At 51.8% G+C, this 18,822-nt stretch overlaps 3 protein-coding genes across 3 annotated transcripts; all 3 read left to right on the top strand.

Annotated features, from left to right (window-relative positions):
* Positions 1-4,136: 4,136 nt before the first annotated feature.
* On the top strand, positions 4,137-4,493 carry BDP55DRAFT_646822 (uncharacterized protein; the record flags this gene model as incomplete). The annotated part of the gene is made up of 1 exon (XM_060573734.1): positions 4,137-4,493. A coding segment is annotated over exon 1 (194 nt), but the record flags the coding sequence as incomplete, so codon positions are not given.
* A 6,029-nt stretch (positions 4,494-10,522) lies between these two features.
* BDP55DRAFT_627044 (uncharacterized protein) lies at positions 10,523-11,701 on the top strand (the record flags this gene model as incomplete). Its single annotated transcript, XM_060571703.1, has 3 exons — positions 10,523-10,640; positions 10,894-11,341; positions 11,482-11,701. The coding sequence occupies 3 exons, from the start codon at positions 10,523-10,525 to the stop codon at positions 11,699-11,701; spliced, it is 786 nt and encodes a 261-aa protein (XP_060435066.1).
* A 4,010-nt stretch (positions 11,702-15,711) lies between these two features.
* BDP55DRAFT_541662 (uncharacterized protein) lies at positions 15,712-17,716 on the top strand (the record flags this gene model as incomplete). The annotated part of the gene is made up of 5 exons (XM_060568241.1): positions 15,712-15,834; positions 15,888-16,089; positions 16,146-16,631; positions 16,691-16,927; positions 16,971-17,716. 5 exons carry the CDS (start codon positions 15,712-15,714, stop codon positions 17,714-17,716), a joined length of 1,794 nt encoding a protein of 597 aa, XP_060435067.1.
* Positions 17,717-18,822: the final 1,106 nt, after the last annotated feature.

Raw genomic sequence — 18,822 nt, forward strand, 5'->3', positions numbered from 1 at the left:
GTATCCCGAGAGGCAGGTTGTCGCCCACCCTCTTCCCCGCCCCTGCCGCGCCTCCATCGACGAATTTCCTTGGCTGAGATAACAATTGGAGAGGGAGGGGAAGGCGGGTGCAATTTCTCTTTTGTGTAACGTGAGATGGGCAGACGCGGCAATTGATGGCTCAAATGTCTCTTGTAGTGGGGTTAGTGATGATTGGAGGAGCTGGTGAGTGGTAACGGCGGTCGGTGATGGAAAGCCGAAATGATACTGAGAAGGAGAGGGCGGGAGACGGCTGTCTGTGGAACGATTCAGGATGGGTAGATGTATTTGATAACCGGGTGTTTGATGTGATGGACGCTGTGGAGTGCGGCGGTATTGGGTGGGTTCGTTACGTTCGGCGAAGATATTTACTCAAAGGATGGATCGTGACGATCAGGCTGGGTAAAGAACCGGTTAGAGGATTTGAATCCAAGTGTGCCTGGCCTACTCCTCATCTTTGATTGGTCTTGTACTAGTATCGTGACAGGTAGTTGTCGGTGTATGGGGATAATGCTCTGTGGAAGGGAGGGTTAGCTGTTCTAACTTATCTTGAGTTCCATCCCTTCTTCGGATATCTTGAGATCTTTAGAAGTCAGCATGTGGCAATCGCCATGTCGGATCATCCACATAGTTCCTGTATCATCAGGAATGTCGTTCGCGGTCTAGGCGTTGCTCATGAGGAGCAGACTGAAATAGCAGACTTTTCTGCTATGAGCCCACGAGCAAGTCACTCGATGGGGCTCTTGGAAGATGACCCAAGCATCTATGCCCCTCACTAGGCCTGAACCGTATGAGCTGCTGAAATCGATGTGATGAAATTTTGGCCAACATTCCCAACATGACACGATATCTCCCCTAGTGTAACGTGAGTCAAGTAGACTCAGGAACTCGAGAAGCCTGGCTAAGTACCCGGCATTTGAGTACATATAGATTAGACATCTCTCTACTTGGATATTTTATCAACCTCCTTTTCAGATCGAGCAGTCTTTGGATATGAGCTAACGTCCTCCCTGGCGAACTCTACGCACGTTCTCGGTTTCCGAGATGAGGTGTTCATGGAGAGATATAAGAGAATGATTGACGTGTAAGATTGACCGTATCAAAGCTGCGTTAGACTTGAAGAGAAGCCATGCTCGCGGCTGGCGATCGGTTTCGCTCATGTCTGTGACGTCCGCTTCTCACTTCCCTCACCCTTTGCCCCTGATCCGTGTTTTCGAGGGTTTCAGGTCTTAACAACCCTCAAGCTAGGTTTTTTACAGGTACTGTACTCACCACCACATTAGTATCGACGAAGTTCTTCCATCGTACGAAGTACCGACTTTGTCACGTTGTGTTCCTGACTTATTCTCTATATCCTCGAGCTCAGATAACTTGTAAGGCATTTCGATCTATGTTCAACTATGGTCACAAACACAATCTTCTTCAGACGTTATATCGCAGGATTCACAGAAATAGTGTTCGCTCAATCAAAGCGTAGTCTTCGTTTTTGAAAGGCTCGCCCTGTGTCGTTCGTTAACCCACTATAAAGGACTCTGGGGAGAGAGTGGAGGATCTAGGGATCATTGGAAAGTACCACTGTGTGTCTATGACATAACATGTCAAAATGACCTGCCTTATGATAGTCTTGCATGGCCATCACTCTTTGAAGCGACTGGAAGAGTTAACCACCCCTTCTCCGAGAAGAGACTCAACAGCGCAGTCAACTTGTTCGAAGCAAAGCATCCAACCCCCCGGAAACCGAATTCAAACCTCTCGTTACCTTTCATCTCCTCTACGAGAGGCGAATCTGAACCCTTAACAGGGTATACTCGCTCTCCCTCTCTTCGCAATGCCGGGTTATTTACCCGCCGTCGGCCGGGACCACGTGTCGTGACTCGAAACACAACCGACATGCCATCATCTGCCGGCGGCCGAAGATATGTCCGCGTCTCTCCCATTCTTCTTATAGACTGCGGCCAAGCGCCTCGCATCGCAGCGCGTTCAGATCCCGAAGCAGTCCAGACTCCGAAAGAGAGAGCCGCCTGAATACGGCATCAAAAGGCTTTGATAGCGGCGTTTGGTTGTGACACCAAAGGAGGCTAAGGACTGAGCGACGAAGTCCCGTGCCTCCCATGTAGCTTCCGCGCATCGAGTTGGTGAAGGGATGGCGACTTTTGTACGAGAGGAGCTTTGTCGGATCTTTGAGAATCAGGCTATTGTTGGTAGTTGACCCACTCCAAATTACTGAGCTCCTCGAATATTATGATACGGGTGATTAAACGCGGAAGATTCGTTGGGTTCCTGCTCTCCTGGACTGAGGGGACCCATTCACATAGGCTTGAAACCCGCACGCAGGAGCATCGGAGACAGGGTTTGGTCCGTGAACCGCCTTAAAGGACTTCTGCTTGCTTGAAAAAATGTGTTAAGAATTCTTATCTAGTAGAAAGAAAAGCTTCCTGGATAGACTGTGCTACTCAACACTGCCTCGGATCGTTGAGTACAAAGGGCCCAGGTTCGGGATTTGCAAAGGATGTAAAGTCTGCGATTATGGCCTAGAGGGTAATCTAAGACGAAGATCCGAACATAAGCAAGGGAAAGACTTGCCCTGGGTCGTGAAGTCGTGATGGGTGGAGGTGTATCTTTCCCCGCTTATCATGGCATGGGAGCACAAAGCCTTCTTTCACTACGTAAGGTAGTAAAGCTCATTGGAGAACCCCACAACAGGTCAGTCACCGCATCAATACATCACCGGTTGGTCGAACATCTCTTTTTCTTCCGATAATGTAAGAACGATGTTGCAATCTGGTCTAGGGAATCTTGCTTCTCTAATGGTACGGCTCTTTGAAGTGGGAGGAGCCCGGCCCGGGGGAGTATCAGCTCCCTACCGTCTGATGCCTCATTGCCACCTCCTATCTCCTAGTCTCTAGGATATCTAACTTGTTTCAATACTTTTGATGCGATAGATTAGGATGGACCGAGAAACAAGAGTGGCAGCCCGGAAAAACTCCAAGTATCGGCCGTACGAACAAGAACCACATAATGCAGCGCAAGCATACGCACCATACCTAGATCAGATGAAGAGCTGAGGGGATATTCTTCAGACCATCTAGAGTGGTCAGAGGTTGCGCGATTCCGCACGGCTAGTCACCGAGAAGGAGTCTCGGGGCTCATAGGCAGGAGCAATCATGGTCAAACGTACACACCCTCAAGCCTGCGTGTGCCTTGGGCTGGGCAACCTCTTCATGTACCCGTCATGACTTGACTCTCGGGTGGCCGCCACGATTTTCTTTCTTCACCCTCTCGACCTAGACCTGGACTCCTATTAGACCTACACTTGCACGCCCGCCTCTTAGCGACCAGCAACGGTAGCACGCACTCGAATTGCCAACAGTAGAACAGCAGCAGGTCATCAATCTGTACAGGGAGGGTTCGAAGTGGTATGTCGAGCAGAGACTTATCATCGAAAGTGAGCGGGAAGAAAAACAATGCCAAGCAAGCTTCATTGAGGGATGGGCTGCTATGCACTGCATTTTATCCGTATCAGGTCGAGCAGTCAGCCACATCCATCCCCGTTTCCGCTCTTACGCATAGGTACTTGGTGATTCTACACAGTAAGCTGACCCGATATAGACCACACGCTCAGCTTGGTTAGGGCACTTTCAAAAGGAGATCAGCAAACCTTTCCCCCATTTGGTTATCATACGCCCAAGGAGCTTGACCTGCATTAATCACGAAAAGAGTCCATACTCTACAATGACAACATACCCTATCCATTGCTAGGTAGAATAATCCTTTCACCACCGTATATGGAACAAATCCCGGGCAGAAGCGTAGAAGAAAAAGAGCCCGTGGGTGTTGTACCCGGTCGCGGTATCGACTTCGCAATACTTCGAAACGTACAAGAATCGCGGAGTACGGGAGAGAAAAAGAAACCCCTCGTCATGATACAAGAAATAGAAATGTACGTTTCGTGATTTCAAACAGCGACCCAATGATGGCGAACCTGGACGCCAGCCCCAGGCAGCACCCTCTATCGAGCGCCCGGATCTTAATTCACCGTTTAAGAGCCAGGGGTGGAAATGGTGTGGGAGGGAAGGGAGGGGAGGGGAGGGGAGGGGAGGGAGTGAGAGGCCAGGCAGTTGGAAATTGAATGGTGAGAGTGAACGAATCATCCATCTCTTTTCGTAGAAGAGCCAGAAAAGTTCAGGGACTAGTCGGTGGTGAGCCTTCCTCACTTTCCGATGCCTGCCATGGGAGGGTGTGGGTGTGGGTGTGGTGGTCGAACGCCCACGGCCGGAGCTGTGTTACTGTTGCCGTTTTGTTTTTTCACCCACAATCGAGTGAAGCACCGTTAGCCATATCTACGAAGAACTATGGTAGCCGCTTAAGCTGTTGTGTTACCGCCGATGCTGTGTAACGTCGGACGAGTATGCGGATTCGACCACTGTTTATATGGCGCTGGGATAAGAGGAGGAAGACCTAAGCCAAGCATTGAGTTATTGTGTTACGGTATCATTTGTGTCATTTGTCACTTGATGCCATGCCAGAGACGCCGCGTCGGTCTTGCAAATAACCCTGTCTGATTCATACCTTTCTTCGAGTGGCTTGGATTGCAAAGTCACTGAATGTCTTGATCTTGCAACAGCTGCACAATCATCGAACTTGATGACGAAGCTGTTTTGTCAAACGGTATTTGGAAGACATGATGGGGAACATTGCCAAAAGAGCAAATGAGGTAGCAGTAGCTTGTTGAAGGTGTCTGATGAGGTAGTCGCTCAACCGACGATGAAGAATCTTTATCATCAAGGTGGTCTAGCCCACGCTTCAACGTTCCCGATCCAATCCGATGGGCATCGTGAGGGCATCTCATATGCCGGCCCCTTGAATATTGTTTTGCTCTACGAGAAGCGGTTGCGGTGCGAATGTGACTATTGTAATGACTGGCCCAATTCGCCTTGATTGGACAGGGCATTTGTGCGACAATAAATGCCCTTGTGGCCTGGGCATATCTAATAATTCATAGTCTACTACTGTTCCCATAATATCCAAGGGAGAGACCATCGGGGTTATACACGCCTGATAAGGCCTTATACGAGCTTTTACTCTGCCATGAAGATCACATCGCAGTTGGACGCGACAATTCAGACTGTAGCTGAAGCGGCTTTGCAAGGAAACGAACTCCGTTGAAATCGGAGGTCGCATCAAATCAGGCCGAGTACTTGTAAAGGATGCTTGGTACGCCCTCTCTCAACCCCAGTTCAAATACTCCCGAATAATCTTCTTCCGAGACAGTCTGACGGTCTGAACCGGAGGAGGACGACAAAAGTAGATTAGAGCCAAGATGGGCCCGGAATTCGGGAATGATCTTGGCTCTTGTCCCCTTTCTCCTGGTCTGTGAGCTATTGACAGGCTTTCCGGTTGGTTCTGGGGGGCGTCTGATGTACATATCAACGGAGGGGAGCTCAGCTGGCTTACGGTCCTCGTTACCACTTTGTTGGTAAATGGCCCAGAGATAACACTGCGGCGTAGCAAACAACGGCGTAGCAAACAAGCACCTGTCAGCCACGAGCCTGGAATTATTGCTATATCACTAAGCCTCGGAATTCCAGCCTAGTTGGCAATTGAGAAGACTGGCGGTGTTGTCGATGTCGAAATAAAGTTGAAAGTAGAACACGACAAAAAAGAGCTAATACAGAAGCGTCAAGTCAGTGTGGGAAAGTGAGGTTGACGTGGAATTCGCTGGCGCATAGCTCCCTGATCAAGCAAAGCGTCCGGCAACAAACCCGGCAACACGGACATGAGCTAAAATGTTGACTCCAAGCAACGCCTTGCAGCCGCAATCTTTTGCTGGGGAATTACGGAGGAGAGGTAAGTTGACTGCTGGGCACCGGCGGGCAAGAATCGATTGACGTATCGAATGCAACTGCCATGTCCATCCATCGGATCGTCCGCGAGGTCCTGAGTAAGGTCCTCCGTAAGGTGACGAAAAAGAGAGAATGGGGGTGGAGATGGCTCCAATTGTGAGGTGAACTGAGCTGTCAGAACCGGGCTGTATCCGTAATGACAGGTAAGGTACGGTTATAAGTGGAGAGGCCTGCCGGGGACTTCCAGTGCGAAATGTGCCAGTACCAACGGCCTTCCGTGGGACTCTCCAGGGCCATCCCCTGATCCGCACAGCAGCTGCTGGATAAGTGCGTGGCTTGGTGATGTGACCATTGTTAGTTGTGGTGGTTGACGGAATTGGACGTCCGTGATCCCTGTACTGAAGACGAATCACGGCACGGAAGCCAGGGAAATTGTCAATGATTTTACGAATCACAGCTTCGATTCAAGTCCGAGACCCCATGCCTAGCTTCAAAGGGGCGTAAAGATTGGGGATGCTGTTGGGCCTTAGAACGATGATATCCCGACAGCCAGTCTGTCAGAGGTTCAGTTGACTAATGCATGCGGAACAACCCCGCTTCGATGTTCCTTGTGTAATCTATGTGTGCGCCTGGCTCAGAGGTATCGTCATTCTTGTTTCCGAGGTCCGCCAGGCCCATGGAGCCGCCGCGGTCGCCGTCGAATTTCCAACCTGAGAAGTGTCGAGTCAGTGAGTGCCCAAAGTTCTCTGACAGTCTGGCTTCTAGTCAGCCATGTGTCTTCAACGATTTTCACCGAATGTTGTTGCGACGATTCCGAGGGTATTTAGTTCGTCGCGAAGCTATGAGAAGGCAGCCGCGTAAAGGATGCCAAGAAACTCCATCTGGGGCGCATGGTGGGAAGCCGAGGATGAAGCTAGCAAATAGTTGATGTAACCCCTCTTGGTGTGGTACTCCCTGCCAGACCTAGGTGGCAGGCAGGTCAACATAGACTTATCGACCGTCCCAAGGGAGTGGTCGAGTCTTTTTCTTCACGCCGGCCGCTCTGTGCAGGCGGAACAGCGGAAGGTGACCAGAGAGGTCGAAACGTGCATACCTACTCCACGAGGCGTTCACTCCCAGTATCTTGCCATTGCGAACTGCTGGTCAGCACTCGGGAACTCTGCATAGTCTCTAGCGGTAACTAGGCAATGGCAACAGTCGATGTAGCAACAACCAAAGTTTCCCGTCAACTGGAACAGGCACTTGCAGCAGCGTCTGGGCAATATCATGTTAGGAGTGTCTCGTCTCTTGGAACATACCGAAACCGGATACGATCGAGACACATCCAAGCGATGCGGGTCTTGTTCAACGCATCGCCGCTTGACTGTAATGGGCGCTGTCATCCAGAAATCGGCGCGCCAGCAGCACGACTAGTTTTTACCAAAAGATGGAACTAGCATTGAGCTCATGCAGCCTACGACCGGCCCTAAGCGGCTACTTGGCTCAGGATGCAGAGGTCATTGAATCGGGAAAAACAAACGACCCGATCGTTGCGCGCTCTTCGGCGGAGTAAATGCCGTCTCAAAAGAAAAAGCAAGCAAGATGGCAGGTGGTCGTTGATTTTATTGCTTTTTCTTGTGATGATGGGCTGTAGCAGCGGGGGTTTCGTGTTTTACGCCGAGACGTCGAGTTTTCCCACTAACCACATTGCCACAGACATGCCTTTGGCCATGGTGGCCGTGGGAGTCATGGTTGGCTGGCAAGTGTATGAGTATATGGACGGCGGCCGCAAGAAAGGTGGTGGTCTCGGAGCATGAGCATGAGCATGCATAGATGCAGCAGCTGCAGCACTGCAAGACCTTTTCTAGCGCGGTGGAGTCGTGGGTTTGTCCAGGCCGGCAGTTTTGGATCGATAGGATGTGACGATATCTTGCTTTTACACTATCGCTCGAGACGAGCCGGTGCAATATGTGACAAAGTAGGCCGAGCGAGCCCTCCAATGTAGGGCGGTCGGTTCCAGGTGAGTCGGCGGGCGATGGGTGTGAGTGCTGCTGCAGTGTTCAAGCAGAACGAACCATTGATGGACCAATGTGGGCGTATCGAATGGTTGGATCGGCCCCCGGCTGACCACCTCAAGTCCGTAAGCAATGCTTTTCCAGCGCCATTTCCCGGAAGGAGTTGGTTCTGCACAGGAGCGTGGACAGCCTGCTGTGTAACTGGACTCGACCAAATGCACATGTATCCAGGAATGGACGGCGTCATCGTCTCTATCGAAGAGCGCAGGTGGCTGTATGATGTACTATGTATCCGCGAGACTGCGGTGCCTGGGTCGGAGGTATCAGTGGCTTCCGGTAAAAAGACCGGCGGTTACGGATACATGGCGCCCCGACTGCTCTGTGCTAGAGTACCTACTCTAGGGGACAAAGATGAGTGAGGCGCTAAGGCGTAAGACATGCCGCAGACGAGGGATTGATAGGATGGTGTTGCAGAGAAGTTCGTCATGGATCTCGTGATGGATCTCGACGGGGTAAGAAAAGAGTAGCGCGGGGCGAGACAGACGAGGGCAACAAGAGGCCGCGCGATGTGGTGATGTAGGAAACATTGGTGGCGGGATCATGAAGTTGGTGAGAGGCAGACTTGTCTGGAAAGAAAGATGAGACCTCGGCAACCAATGAGACGCTGTCTTGTCCACGTCTTGGACTTGGAACTTGGGAGAGGGGCAGATGTCTTGACTTTTTGGTGATAGGTAGTCGAAGAAGGAGAGAAGGCGCATTGGTGGCAGGGCGCCTTCTCTCCCTGCAGTAGTCTAACCAAGTTTGCGACCTTAAGTGAGCCGAAAAAGACAAGTGCATCTTGGTGCCTTCCAGTCTGGGTCGACTTTGCCTCTGAGCTGGAACTGGCTATGTTAGTAAGGCAAGGTACCTTAACACCTTACATAAGGTATGTACGAATAGGTATGTGCCATTTGGGGCAAGGAGATCCGGGCAAAGAGAATCGGGACATCGAAGGAACCACGCAAACAGCTGCTCTCCGTTTCTGACCTCGGGGTTGGTCATGCTTAGGGTCTACGGATACTGTCTGAGGAAAAGAGACACGATCTAGCCTGGGACTGTGCAAGGACCTGGCCGGGGCGGGAGTTTGAATTTTGGGCCACAAAATTGGATCCTAGAAACATCGTGGGCCCTCCCAACGTAAGGTATTTCTGGTCGACAAAGTTGTGTAGAGCACTAGGCTTGGTCATAGAACCAGCTCCCAACAATAGATCAACGGTTGCCAGTCTCGTGTACCTCGGAAGCATGCCAGCATATAAGGATGATCAGCAAGCGGAAGCAAGGGATGTTAATGTTTGCACAGTTTCTTCCACCTTGTGATCATTAGATAGGTGTCTAGCTAACGTAACTTGACCCATTTGCTACAGAGGCTGAGGGGTCACGCTGGACTCGACTTATTCCAAGTGGTCGTCGATGCAGGCAGTGAGCCGAACTCTCGGCAACAGGCATTACAAAATATCAGACCATGCGCCGCTCCCCCATGGAGCTCAAAATGGGGCCGAGGAAACTAGAGCAGAGTTTTCTCCTTTCCTAATTTTTCCTTCATGCCCGACAGCTCCGTCTGAGTCCGAGAGAGTTGTCAAAAGGCGTAATTGACATTGGACGGACCTAGAGTATAGAATATAAACCTCGCCGTAACAGTAGATTGGGGACGGTCGGCGGCCAGTGCCACCGGCGTGACGATCGGGCCGTTCCTAGCACATAGTCTCCTTCAAGCCCGTACCGGTGCCGTGGACCCCGACCGAAAACTTCTACAGGCCGGCGGGAGGAAAAATCATTTACCAGTGTTCTCACCGATGCAGCCGGCAAGAACTAGTTGACCATGGGTGCATGTTTTTAGCACCGGACGGACTCTCGGGAAAGGACGAAATAACGAGGAAACCGAAGGGCCCAAGTCTGCAACCGCATCAAGGAGGTAGGTACCGCGGTTCCTGCTTATTGTTGGCGTTGGCAAAAGTTCCCCGAGCCTCTCAGGGAGCAGGTCCGGATACTCGAGCCTATCACCAAGGTCAATGGCGCGCCCAAATATCGTCCAAGGGAGGAACAATGCTGATCTCAGGGGAGAAGCTTAAACACACTGCATTGTCGATTGTACGAATCTGTACATGCCCTGCAGCACATACCATCCGAATCCGTTGATTGGCCAAGGCACATTACACACACTCGAAGTTATCCCCGACGCCACAGATGAACGGCGCGAGGAAGGATACGCAACGAATCCGGACATAACGTCGTTTGTCTGCCGTGCGAGCCCCCCACACTCCCGTCCGAATCCCAGAACGATAGATAAACCAACAGAGAGGAATTACCTATCTTGAAGTTGAAAGCCGTTGGTCTTGGCTCTGGTTTGCAGTCCTGATCCTGGTTCACCTTGGGGGCGTGCGGCGTGCCAGATTGTGCTTTGGGCCTGGCATAGGTAAGCCGCAGTGCACGTATGCCTCCTGCTGACGGAAGGGAAACGCGAAAGAAAGGTGAGAGAGAGAGAAGGAGGGAGGTGCGGATAGCTTATCCCGGCAAGGCGACAAGGTTCGTACGGACGCTACCTTACCTCACGGCACGGTACAGTACGACGGTGCAAGACCGGGCAGTACCTAGTGATGGACTGCCCGCCCGTGGGCTAAGGTATTACCTATGGGCCATATTGAGAAATACTTTGGTTCCGAGGCTCCGTGCGGCGCGCCTTTCCTTTTCCAAAAAGTGGAGAAGACGGGCGGCCGCACCCTGTCTCCACCTGGAACGTGCTTTTGCGGTACGTACCTTACCGTTCACCAATGGAGGTTCGACTGGACGATCCCGTCTGTCCCCAGACGACGCGACGGCAGCCAAACTTCAGTCAATCACTCACTCCGTTGCCGCTTTTCCTTCCCCAATGCAATGCAATCCATCCAGTCCAACCCAGTCCAGTCTAATTCGGTCCAGTCTTCACCCCCGCCATTTTACCCGAACTTCATGATCGGCCTCCAGCAGTTTTCTTTTCTCGGCTCACACTCTTGCTCCTCTAGGCCCTCCCTCCCCTTCGGTCACCCGTCCATCCAGCATCAACCAAAGCTTGCCCACCGACGCCTCTGGCTTCCGACTACAGTCTACGGAGTACGGAGTACAGTTCACGGTCGACTTAACCTGCCACCGGGCACGGATACTGTGCGGGAACATTGCACCCCGACATTCCGCTGCCCACGTTCCTTTGTCCCACGCACTGCTCCGCGCACTCTCGAAGCCTGGCCCAGGCCCGCTGCCAATCGCCTATCTACCAACCACCTTCCCTGTACCTCTTCGTGGAGGGAGCAAACATGCATTTCTTGGCTTCAACGTTTACTGCATTCCTGCGTTGCCTCCAGCACGTATCGATACTTACCTCTTGAACCCTGGAACGGCGCCGTTGAACCACGTTCACTTCCCATCGTGCTTGTCGTCGTCGCCTCCTCGTCAAGCCGCACTGAACGAACTACGGTGATAGCCTCGCAGTGCCTCACGGTCGAAGCTGTACTATAACGCCAAGTTATTGGCCATTGTAAGCCATCCGTATGGATACATTACTCTACACGCTTGAATACATACCTACCTACCAGACGGAGCTGACAATTTCATAGGCGGACGTACTCCGTACAAACACCTCAAGTCAAGGATCAGACGCCTCTGGCATGCGACAGGACGCCAGGGCAGGACGCCAAACAGGTCAACCCCCGTTCGGAACCCATCCCCGACCGCGCCATGCTTGGTTCTGATCCGCTCCCTATGCAAGCTCCATCCCATCTTGCGGCCCCGGCTTCACAACATGCCCTAACCACCCGTCTGACGACGTCCCATTGAGCACGGCCAGCGGAGCGGTCTTCTTGCTGGCAATCCAGCAACCAGCCATGTTCGACCCTCTTCCACTCTGCCCTGCCCGCGGTCTTCCACCAGCAAGAGCAAACAAACCGTTTGAATGGACATGCACCTTGCCATTCTACCACGTTCAGCGACGAATGAGCGCCATTCCCCGCATGTTCCGATGGGGCACTGGATCCCCATCAAAATTTGTTTGCTTGCCATGCCAGCCAACGTACTAACTTCCGCGCCGTACCGCTTCCCGCAGGTGTCCCTGAACTGTCAAAAAATTTTCGTCAATCACCAAGTCAACACAACGGAGTCATTCACCGGCCTCTGCTTCCCAAGGTACCCGCTCGACCCCGTCTATCCGTAGAAGCAAGGGCGAACCTACGCGCTAGGAATAGATGCTACGAACACCATGATACTTGAAAAGCTAAACAAACCGCACCCGCACTGGTAAAGCGACCCTATCCGTAGCGGCGCATCCAATGCGCCTTTTTGGGGGTCCATTCCGTTCCTGAAGACTTCTGGATGCCAAAAACGATGATGATTGCTATCATTAGGGAACGGCCGAATCCTGGTCATCGACCTTTGAAGATAGCTTTGAGCTAACAGAGCGCTTGGTCAAAACTTACGTTGATAAGGGCAGTTATTGTCAAGTAGGCAACTCGATCCTCAACCAAGCGGCGATCTTGGATGGAACAGTCCTCCTTACTCGCATTTCTCCAGAATGAAGCTTCCCGAAGGCCACTCACTCACTATAACCGCCGGACCTCTCTATTTGCTATTGTCGTCTAGCTAGAGTTATACAGCACGCCAGCGGTACAATGGTCAAAAGCCTCAATTGCTCGAAAAGGGGATGGTACAGTAAAGCCATTGATATATCCGTACGGGTTGCAGCAGCTCCAGTCTTGAGTCCAGCACAACCTGTACCAATTGTTTCCCTCTCTTCTTCGTCTGACAACGACCCACCGTTCAATATACCCCCTACTAGCGGTCCTAGCTTTACGAATCGGAAAGTCTGAAAGGACATCTACTGTTATTCCCCGCTTTGGTATCTCGCAGTCGTCGTCGTGCCATCAAGAAGTACCTGACCCGAATACTTTATGAAGCTTTTCAAAAGTAATTCGGGCCCAAGGGAGTCTTGCAAGGCTTGCTTAGCGTGCAACAACATCATGGGAGGAAAAGAAAGCCCTGAGACGAACAGCGCGGGCTCGAATGATGCAATAGCCATCTAGAGATGCAGCCAATGCCATGTAATCAACGGAGACCCGTATAACTGGCAAGGCTTTTGCCGACCGATGCGCCGTTCAGCCCGGCCCACCGCTGTCTCACTTCAACCCCTGCTCTTCGACATGGGCTGTCTCCCACACCTTCATGCACTCACACAAATTATGATTTTTATCTGTCCTTCCTTTCGCAATAGCCGGCTACCCAGCGCGACGAGGAGAACGGTTAACGGTTCGACAAATCTAGCACAAGCGCTCTCGCGAATCTCGCAGTAGACATGCGTTCAAGTTATTACTATTGCCACAGGGTGGAATCTGTCCATCGCTTTGGGGCCCGGTGGCCAATCTGCCCTCATGTTCCGCAAGTTTAAGCCTTCAGACGCCAACCTAGTTGACTTATTTGAGGTGAGTGGAAACCAGAGAAATGAAGAGGCATCTGCAAATCCAGACACTCCGGGCTCTGGCTGATCAGAGCCTTCAACTTGCAGGCCAGTGCATCAGTGTTCCTCGGTCTACAGACGGTTGGCAGCGGGGGTGCTTGGGGAGGGCGACCAGGGCTACGAGGATCGCCCTCCGCAACCCTCGCACTCAATGACAGCACATGGTGGGTTTCTGGCCGGGAGGACTACGACGAGGGTCTCTGTTCGACCACATATGGCTGTGTTTGGTTTGGTACAGGCCATGTATGCACGAAGATGCTTACCGTCCTTGTCTGGTACAGTACATGCTCGTCTTGGTCTACTCACAGTAGAGCAAACACCATGGGTGAGCTTGGGGGGTTACCTCGGGAGGGGTGGGTGTGAACTGTGGTCTCCTGCAGACCACCTGTTGGGATGTCGAGCTGCGGCATGGGATGGGACGGTGGTGTATTCATACGGAGTACGGATACTCTCGAGCACCCTCTCCCTTCTGGCTGGCACCTGCCACACCTTATCAGGTTGCAGACTAGGGAGGGGGAGGGTCCTCAAGTGAGGTGGTGAGGTACCTGGTCCCCTTGCACAGCTTCGCAAGTATCCGTACGGATACCCTGACCACATTCCACCACGTCCACACCTAAAGGCTTACCTGAGAAAGCCTTTTTATTCTATCTCGCCCCCCTTCTTTACTCCACTGTCGTCAGTCCCGCGCCGGAAAGACTTGCTGTTCTGCTTCAGGCGTGTGTGCTCATCCGTTTTTCTTGCCTTTTCATATGGCACCCAGACGGACACGTCCATTCCATATTACTGCGGCTCGCTAGTCCCCGGTTCTCAACTTGCAGTCCAGCCAAGAGCTGAAGGAGGGTAGAAGTTCACGTTGACTAGACAAGGGTACCTCCTGGTCTGACTTCCTGCTTTTCTACTCATTCATGTTTCCACAACTGCGGATGCCGGTCTCGCTGCCCCTCGACCTCAAGTCATCTGCGCGGCCTCGTTGCTCAAACCCCCCTCGCTTGCGGGACACTGCTTCTCGCCCGCACTCCTCAGCTGGCTGTCACATACCACGGCAATAATCGAGATACACTAAAAAGCCCTAACTCAGATCATTACGAGAGGTACGGGATCCGTCGACAAGCTCGACTCGCCTCCGCCTTGCAGGTCCATCCTTCCTCCAAGATCCACCTCAGCCCGCGAGCCTTGAACTCATCTAGGGCCCTCACCCTCCACTGCTCCAGCTCGTGGTTATTGGCTCTTTCCTTCTCTTCTGATTCTCTTCCGAAGGCAGCCGTATCCGTTTTGCTCGTGTCGACCTTGGAAACATCGCAAACGCGTCTTGTTGGCTGTTTTACTCCCTCCCTCTTCACACTCGTCAGCATCACCTCTTTCTTGGTCTACAGTCTATACTACACATCACCCTTCCCTCCCCGAGACATTGCGTGGAGAGTTGTGCTCTAAGACAAAACCGCGAACCAGTGGAGAGGCTCTCCCCCCGATGTCTCAAGCCGTCTTGAAAACAAAGAGGACTTTGAGGTCCGCCCTGGCGCCCAGTTTCGCGAACTGATAGATCTGTTTGAACCACCCGGTCCCGCTCTCGCCGCCGACCTTTTTCTCCCAAAAACCCGTAACGCCCCTGACGGGTCACAAACCTCCTGCTTTGTCGTATCTTTCACTTGGACTGTCAATTTCGTCTCTTCAGCCACGAAACAGTATCCAGCAATTTCTCTGCCACAAGATCCACGCTCGGAAGCTATTCGCCTAGCCAACACTGACGGCCCGACCCAAGATCACGCTCATTTTGTGTTGGTCTGCTCTGGATCCCAATCTGTCTGGTGTCCTTCTGCCGGACTTTGGAATATCTACTGAGCAACCCGCTAAACAAACGTCGGTGCGAGTCTGGCTGGCTCTCTACTGCATCTACCCTCGCGCAGTCATTTCGACATATCACAGCCAAGCCCCAACAACCTCCTGCGGGCATTAAGCTTGAACCTCCCCCAAAACAACACATTTTTGCCTTGTGCTAGGCTTGACCATTACGAGGTCACATTGAGGTCTGACTTTTATGGTCCCCTCCTACACACATACTTCTGTTCTACAACAATCATCTCTCAGAAGTCTCACCCTTCACCGCATCTTGTAGGATACTCGAATGCAGATATCAGCACCTCGATGTTGTCTAACCATTGCGTAGTTACACATCGTATTCGCCCCATCACCTTCTGTATTTGGCCGGCAGCGTTACACGCCTGAATCGCATACGATAGCCTCTTAAGACTCGCTCAAACGACGACTCGGTTCTCCTGGCTTGAAAAGTGGACGCAACTTTTATTTCTGTCGGCTTGCTCTCTGGGCTATTTGTGCCGTGACCATGGTCCGCGACTACAGGGAGCCTTACCCTCGGCAATGGCACCCGGAAAGGTTTCCAATTGACCCTCCACCGCCCGAGGATGGTAGATACCACGAAGCTCGTGACGCTCGTAGACCTCCGATTGTGAGTAGTCGCAACGCTATTGACGACTGACGTAGAGCGCTGACTGTCATTAGGATATCGAGAAGGCCCTACGTGATCACTGCAACATTCCAGCCAAGAAATTCTTCATGGTAGCTGTGTTGGACGATGGCTCTACACAGGTGTTCACGAACACGCCAGAAAGGCATCAACCTAATGCTTACAGCAAATTCTTCAACCTGAAGAATTTTGTTCGTCATGTCAATAACGTCAGCCACGCGAGTGGTGTGCGTCCCGGTGGGTTCTTGTCCAAACTGTGCCGTACTAAACGCATACTAAACCCCACAACGCAGTTGCTGCCCCTATTCATGATGATTCCGAATTCAGCATCGACGGTGATGGCTATCAACAAGCATTTGGCGGCAGTTATGGGCACCGAACACACGATCGTCGTCGACTTGGGGGCGATATCTATGATGAGGATGGAAGCTACAAGACGCGCAAGAGGCACAGAGCAGGCATGGGTGGCGGCTATCGGAGACCAGCAAACGACGACGACGACATTGCGATTGTGGTTGCATCCAGCTCCAAGAAGACATTGAAAGTTGGCGACGATAAGGACTTGTGGAATCTCTACGAGCAACGATTCAAAAACTGTCAGCAAACAGCTTGCAAACTCATCGCCAAGGCTTGGGTCAAAGTGGTCGAGCCCAAGAAGCAGACGAATCATCCCTATACTGGTCAAGACGAAAAGGCCCCGGACTGGTGGCCTAAGCCATGGGGACCTACGAAAGAAGAGAAGGTCAGACACAAGGAGCCTGATCATCTGTACAAGCGAGGTAAGATCTTCTTCAAGTGAGCACCCCTTCCAGGTGCACCCATTGACTATTGGAATCAGAGCGAGTCCATCTTCTGTGTCACATACTTCGGATGATTGTGGAACCACCTGAGAAGCAGCATCCGGCCATCCGCAAAATGAACTTGAGCATTCTTAAGCTCGAAGAAGCTACGACGGAAGCCATGTCGGCTTTCTTCGCGGACAAAGAGAACAAGACAAATGCTAAGAAGAAGCCGTATCTCGATGAGATTTTCAAGGTTGCCAAGATGGAGGAGAGGTACAAGAACGGCGAAGTTGGTAAGCGCAAATTTTGTTACACCGACAGACTCCTGCTAACAAGTTACAGATGGGGACGCTCAGGTTTTCGTCATGTCGGAGGATAAATTCTCAGAGAATTATGCCTCGGACAACGAAGACAACGGCTTTGTCAAGGAAGAGGATGAACATCCCTCGATCACATCTAGCGTATCGCCATCGAAGACAGGAGCACCGCACGAACTCTTGCACAACTCGACCAGTGATCATAGTCCGACCGGGCCCTTGCATGGAGGCGCTTACATGAACGAAATGCCGATGCGTGGTCAGCAGCAATACTCGACGCAGATGCTGTCCTCGAACATTCATCCCGAGCACCATTTTGTGGAAACCAACAACATCCACCCGCCCGGCATGCCGCTTCAAGACTTGGTACCGACGACACACGATCCGCACCGCCGCGCGTCCTTGTACACTTCGCCCACGGAGTACTCCACTACCAACAACGCCGGGATGTATACGCAGTCATGGCAAGGGAGCTCAGCAGCACCTGGTGGTGCTTCCGTCTACTCGTTCACACCTCAGCAACCCGGACCCGGACAAGGACACTTTGCAAATCCTAGTGTGCCACTCAATCAAAACCAATACATTCCCACACCGTATGATAACATATCACGGAGCGGCTTCGATCAGGTTTTCCGGCCCGTAAGCGCCAATCAAACACCGGTGCAGAACTCTCAAGGGTTCCCAAATTATCTGCCCACTGACACACGCGGATTACCTGGGTCGGGCGGGAAAGCGGAAGCACTCGCAAGAGGGCAAATGCATTGATGTGAGCCTAGACGGACCTTGGACAGATGGTTTAGCCAGCACGAGGCATCATTACGTCTTTGACAAGTTGAACGGGCTGGAAGTCACAGAACAGCTCGAGACTGGAGCTCATCGCGGCAACGCATGAATGACCTGCACGATTTTTGCGCAAACGACAGTCTGTTTGAGGAGTTCGGGCGTGTGTTCCGGACTTCAAGATCATCGGGCTTTCGGAAGCAATCCAGCAAAGTATGTACTCCCGGAGTAGGCGCGGCCTACACAACATCCACGACCTCAAGGCCTTAGGGGTTGGATATATCAGAACATCACGAGAAACCAAACGACGGCTTTCCAGGATTTAGTCGGCACGGCCATTGGTTTTCACTTTCCTAAGGAGCGGCAATTCTACTTTCGTATCATCATCTGCGAGTCAAAAAGCAATCACTCGGCAACGGAAGCATATCGGAGCGCAGCAGCCGGCGACAGCAGTCTTCAGATCAAACAAGCAAAATCTGAAGCAATTTGGGGGGCGGGAACATTTGTCATTTCGACGACAGGTTGGGGTCGCGTCTAATAGAATGATGAAGCGTGCTAATTTGCTGGAGTTCTTATTCCTGATTTACAACGAGGTCGAGGCTGGGATTTTTATACAATCTGCTCGGTGGCTTTCCGACACTCGTGTCACGGCATTGACGCTGTCATGAGAGACACGTTTTCTTTTGTTCAAACTTTGCCCATTTTCTTTTCTCTACTTCGACTTCGTATTAACCCCGAGCATCAGCATATACGGATTGGTTTACTCGGAGGGGAGGATGCCTCTACGACAAGAAGGACGACTTGGTTTTTTTCTTTTGTTACTTCCTTCCCCCCTCTACTCTTGTGATGCTGCTGGCTAAGGCCGTTTGTTTTTTGCTTTTAGTTTTTTTTATTTCCCAAATCTCATGCCAGAGTAGGCGCTTGGAAGAAGAGGTGGGAGCTTTATTGAAAATGGTGGAAACGGCTGCAACGGGGTGCGGGAGAAAAGGGTGTCAGAAAAGAAAATGCTATCAATGGCTTGAACAAGGGGAGAAAGTAAGATTTTTTTGATATGATATGATGACGGGAGTTTTGTTTTCTTATCATGCTTT

This window comes from Colletotrichum godetiae (genome assembly GCF_030913485.1).
Source record: "Colletotrichum godetiae strain CBS 193.32 chromosome Unknown BDP55scaffold_4, whole genome shotgun sequence".
Classification (NCBI taxonomy): domain Eukaryota; kingdom Fungi; phylum Ascomycota; class Sordariomycetes; order Glomerellales; family Glomerellaceae; genus Colletotrichum; species Colletotrichum godetiae.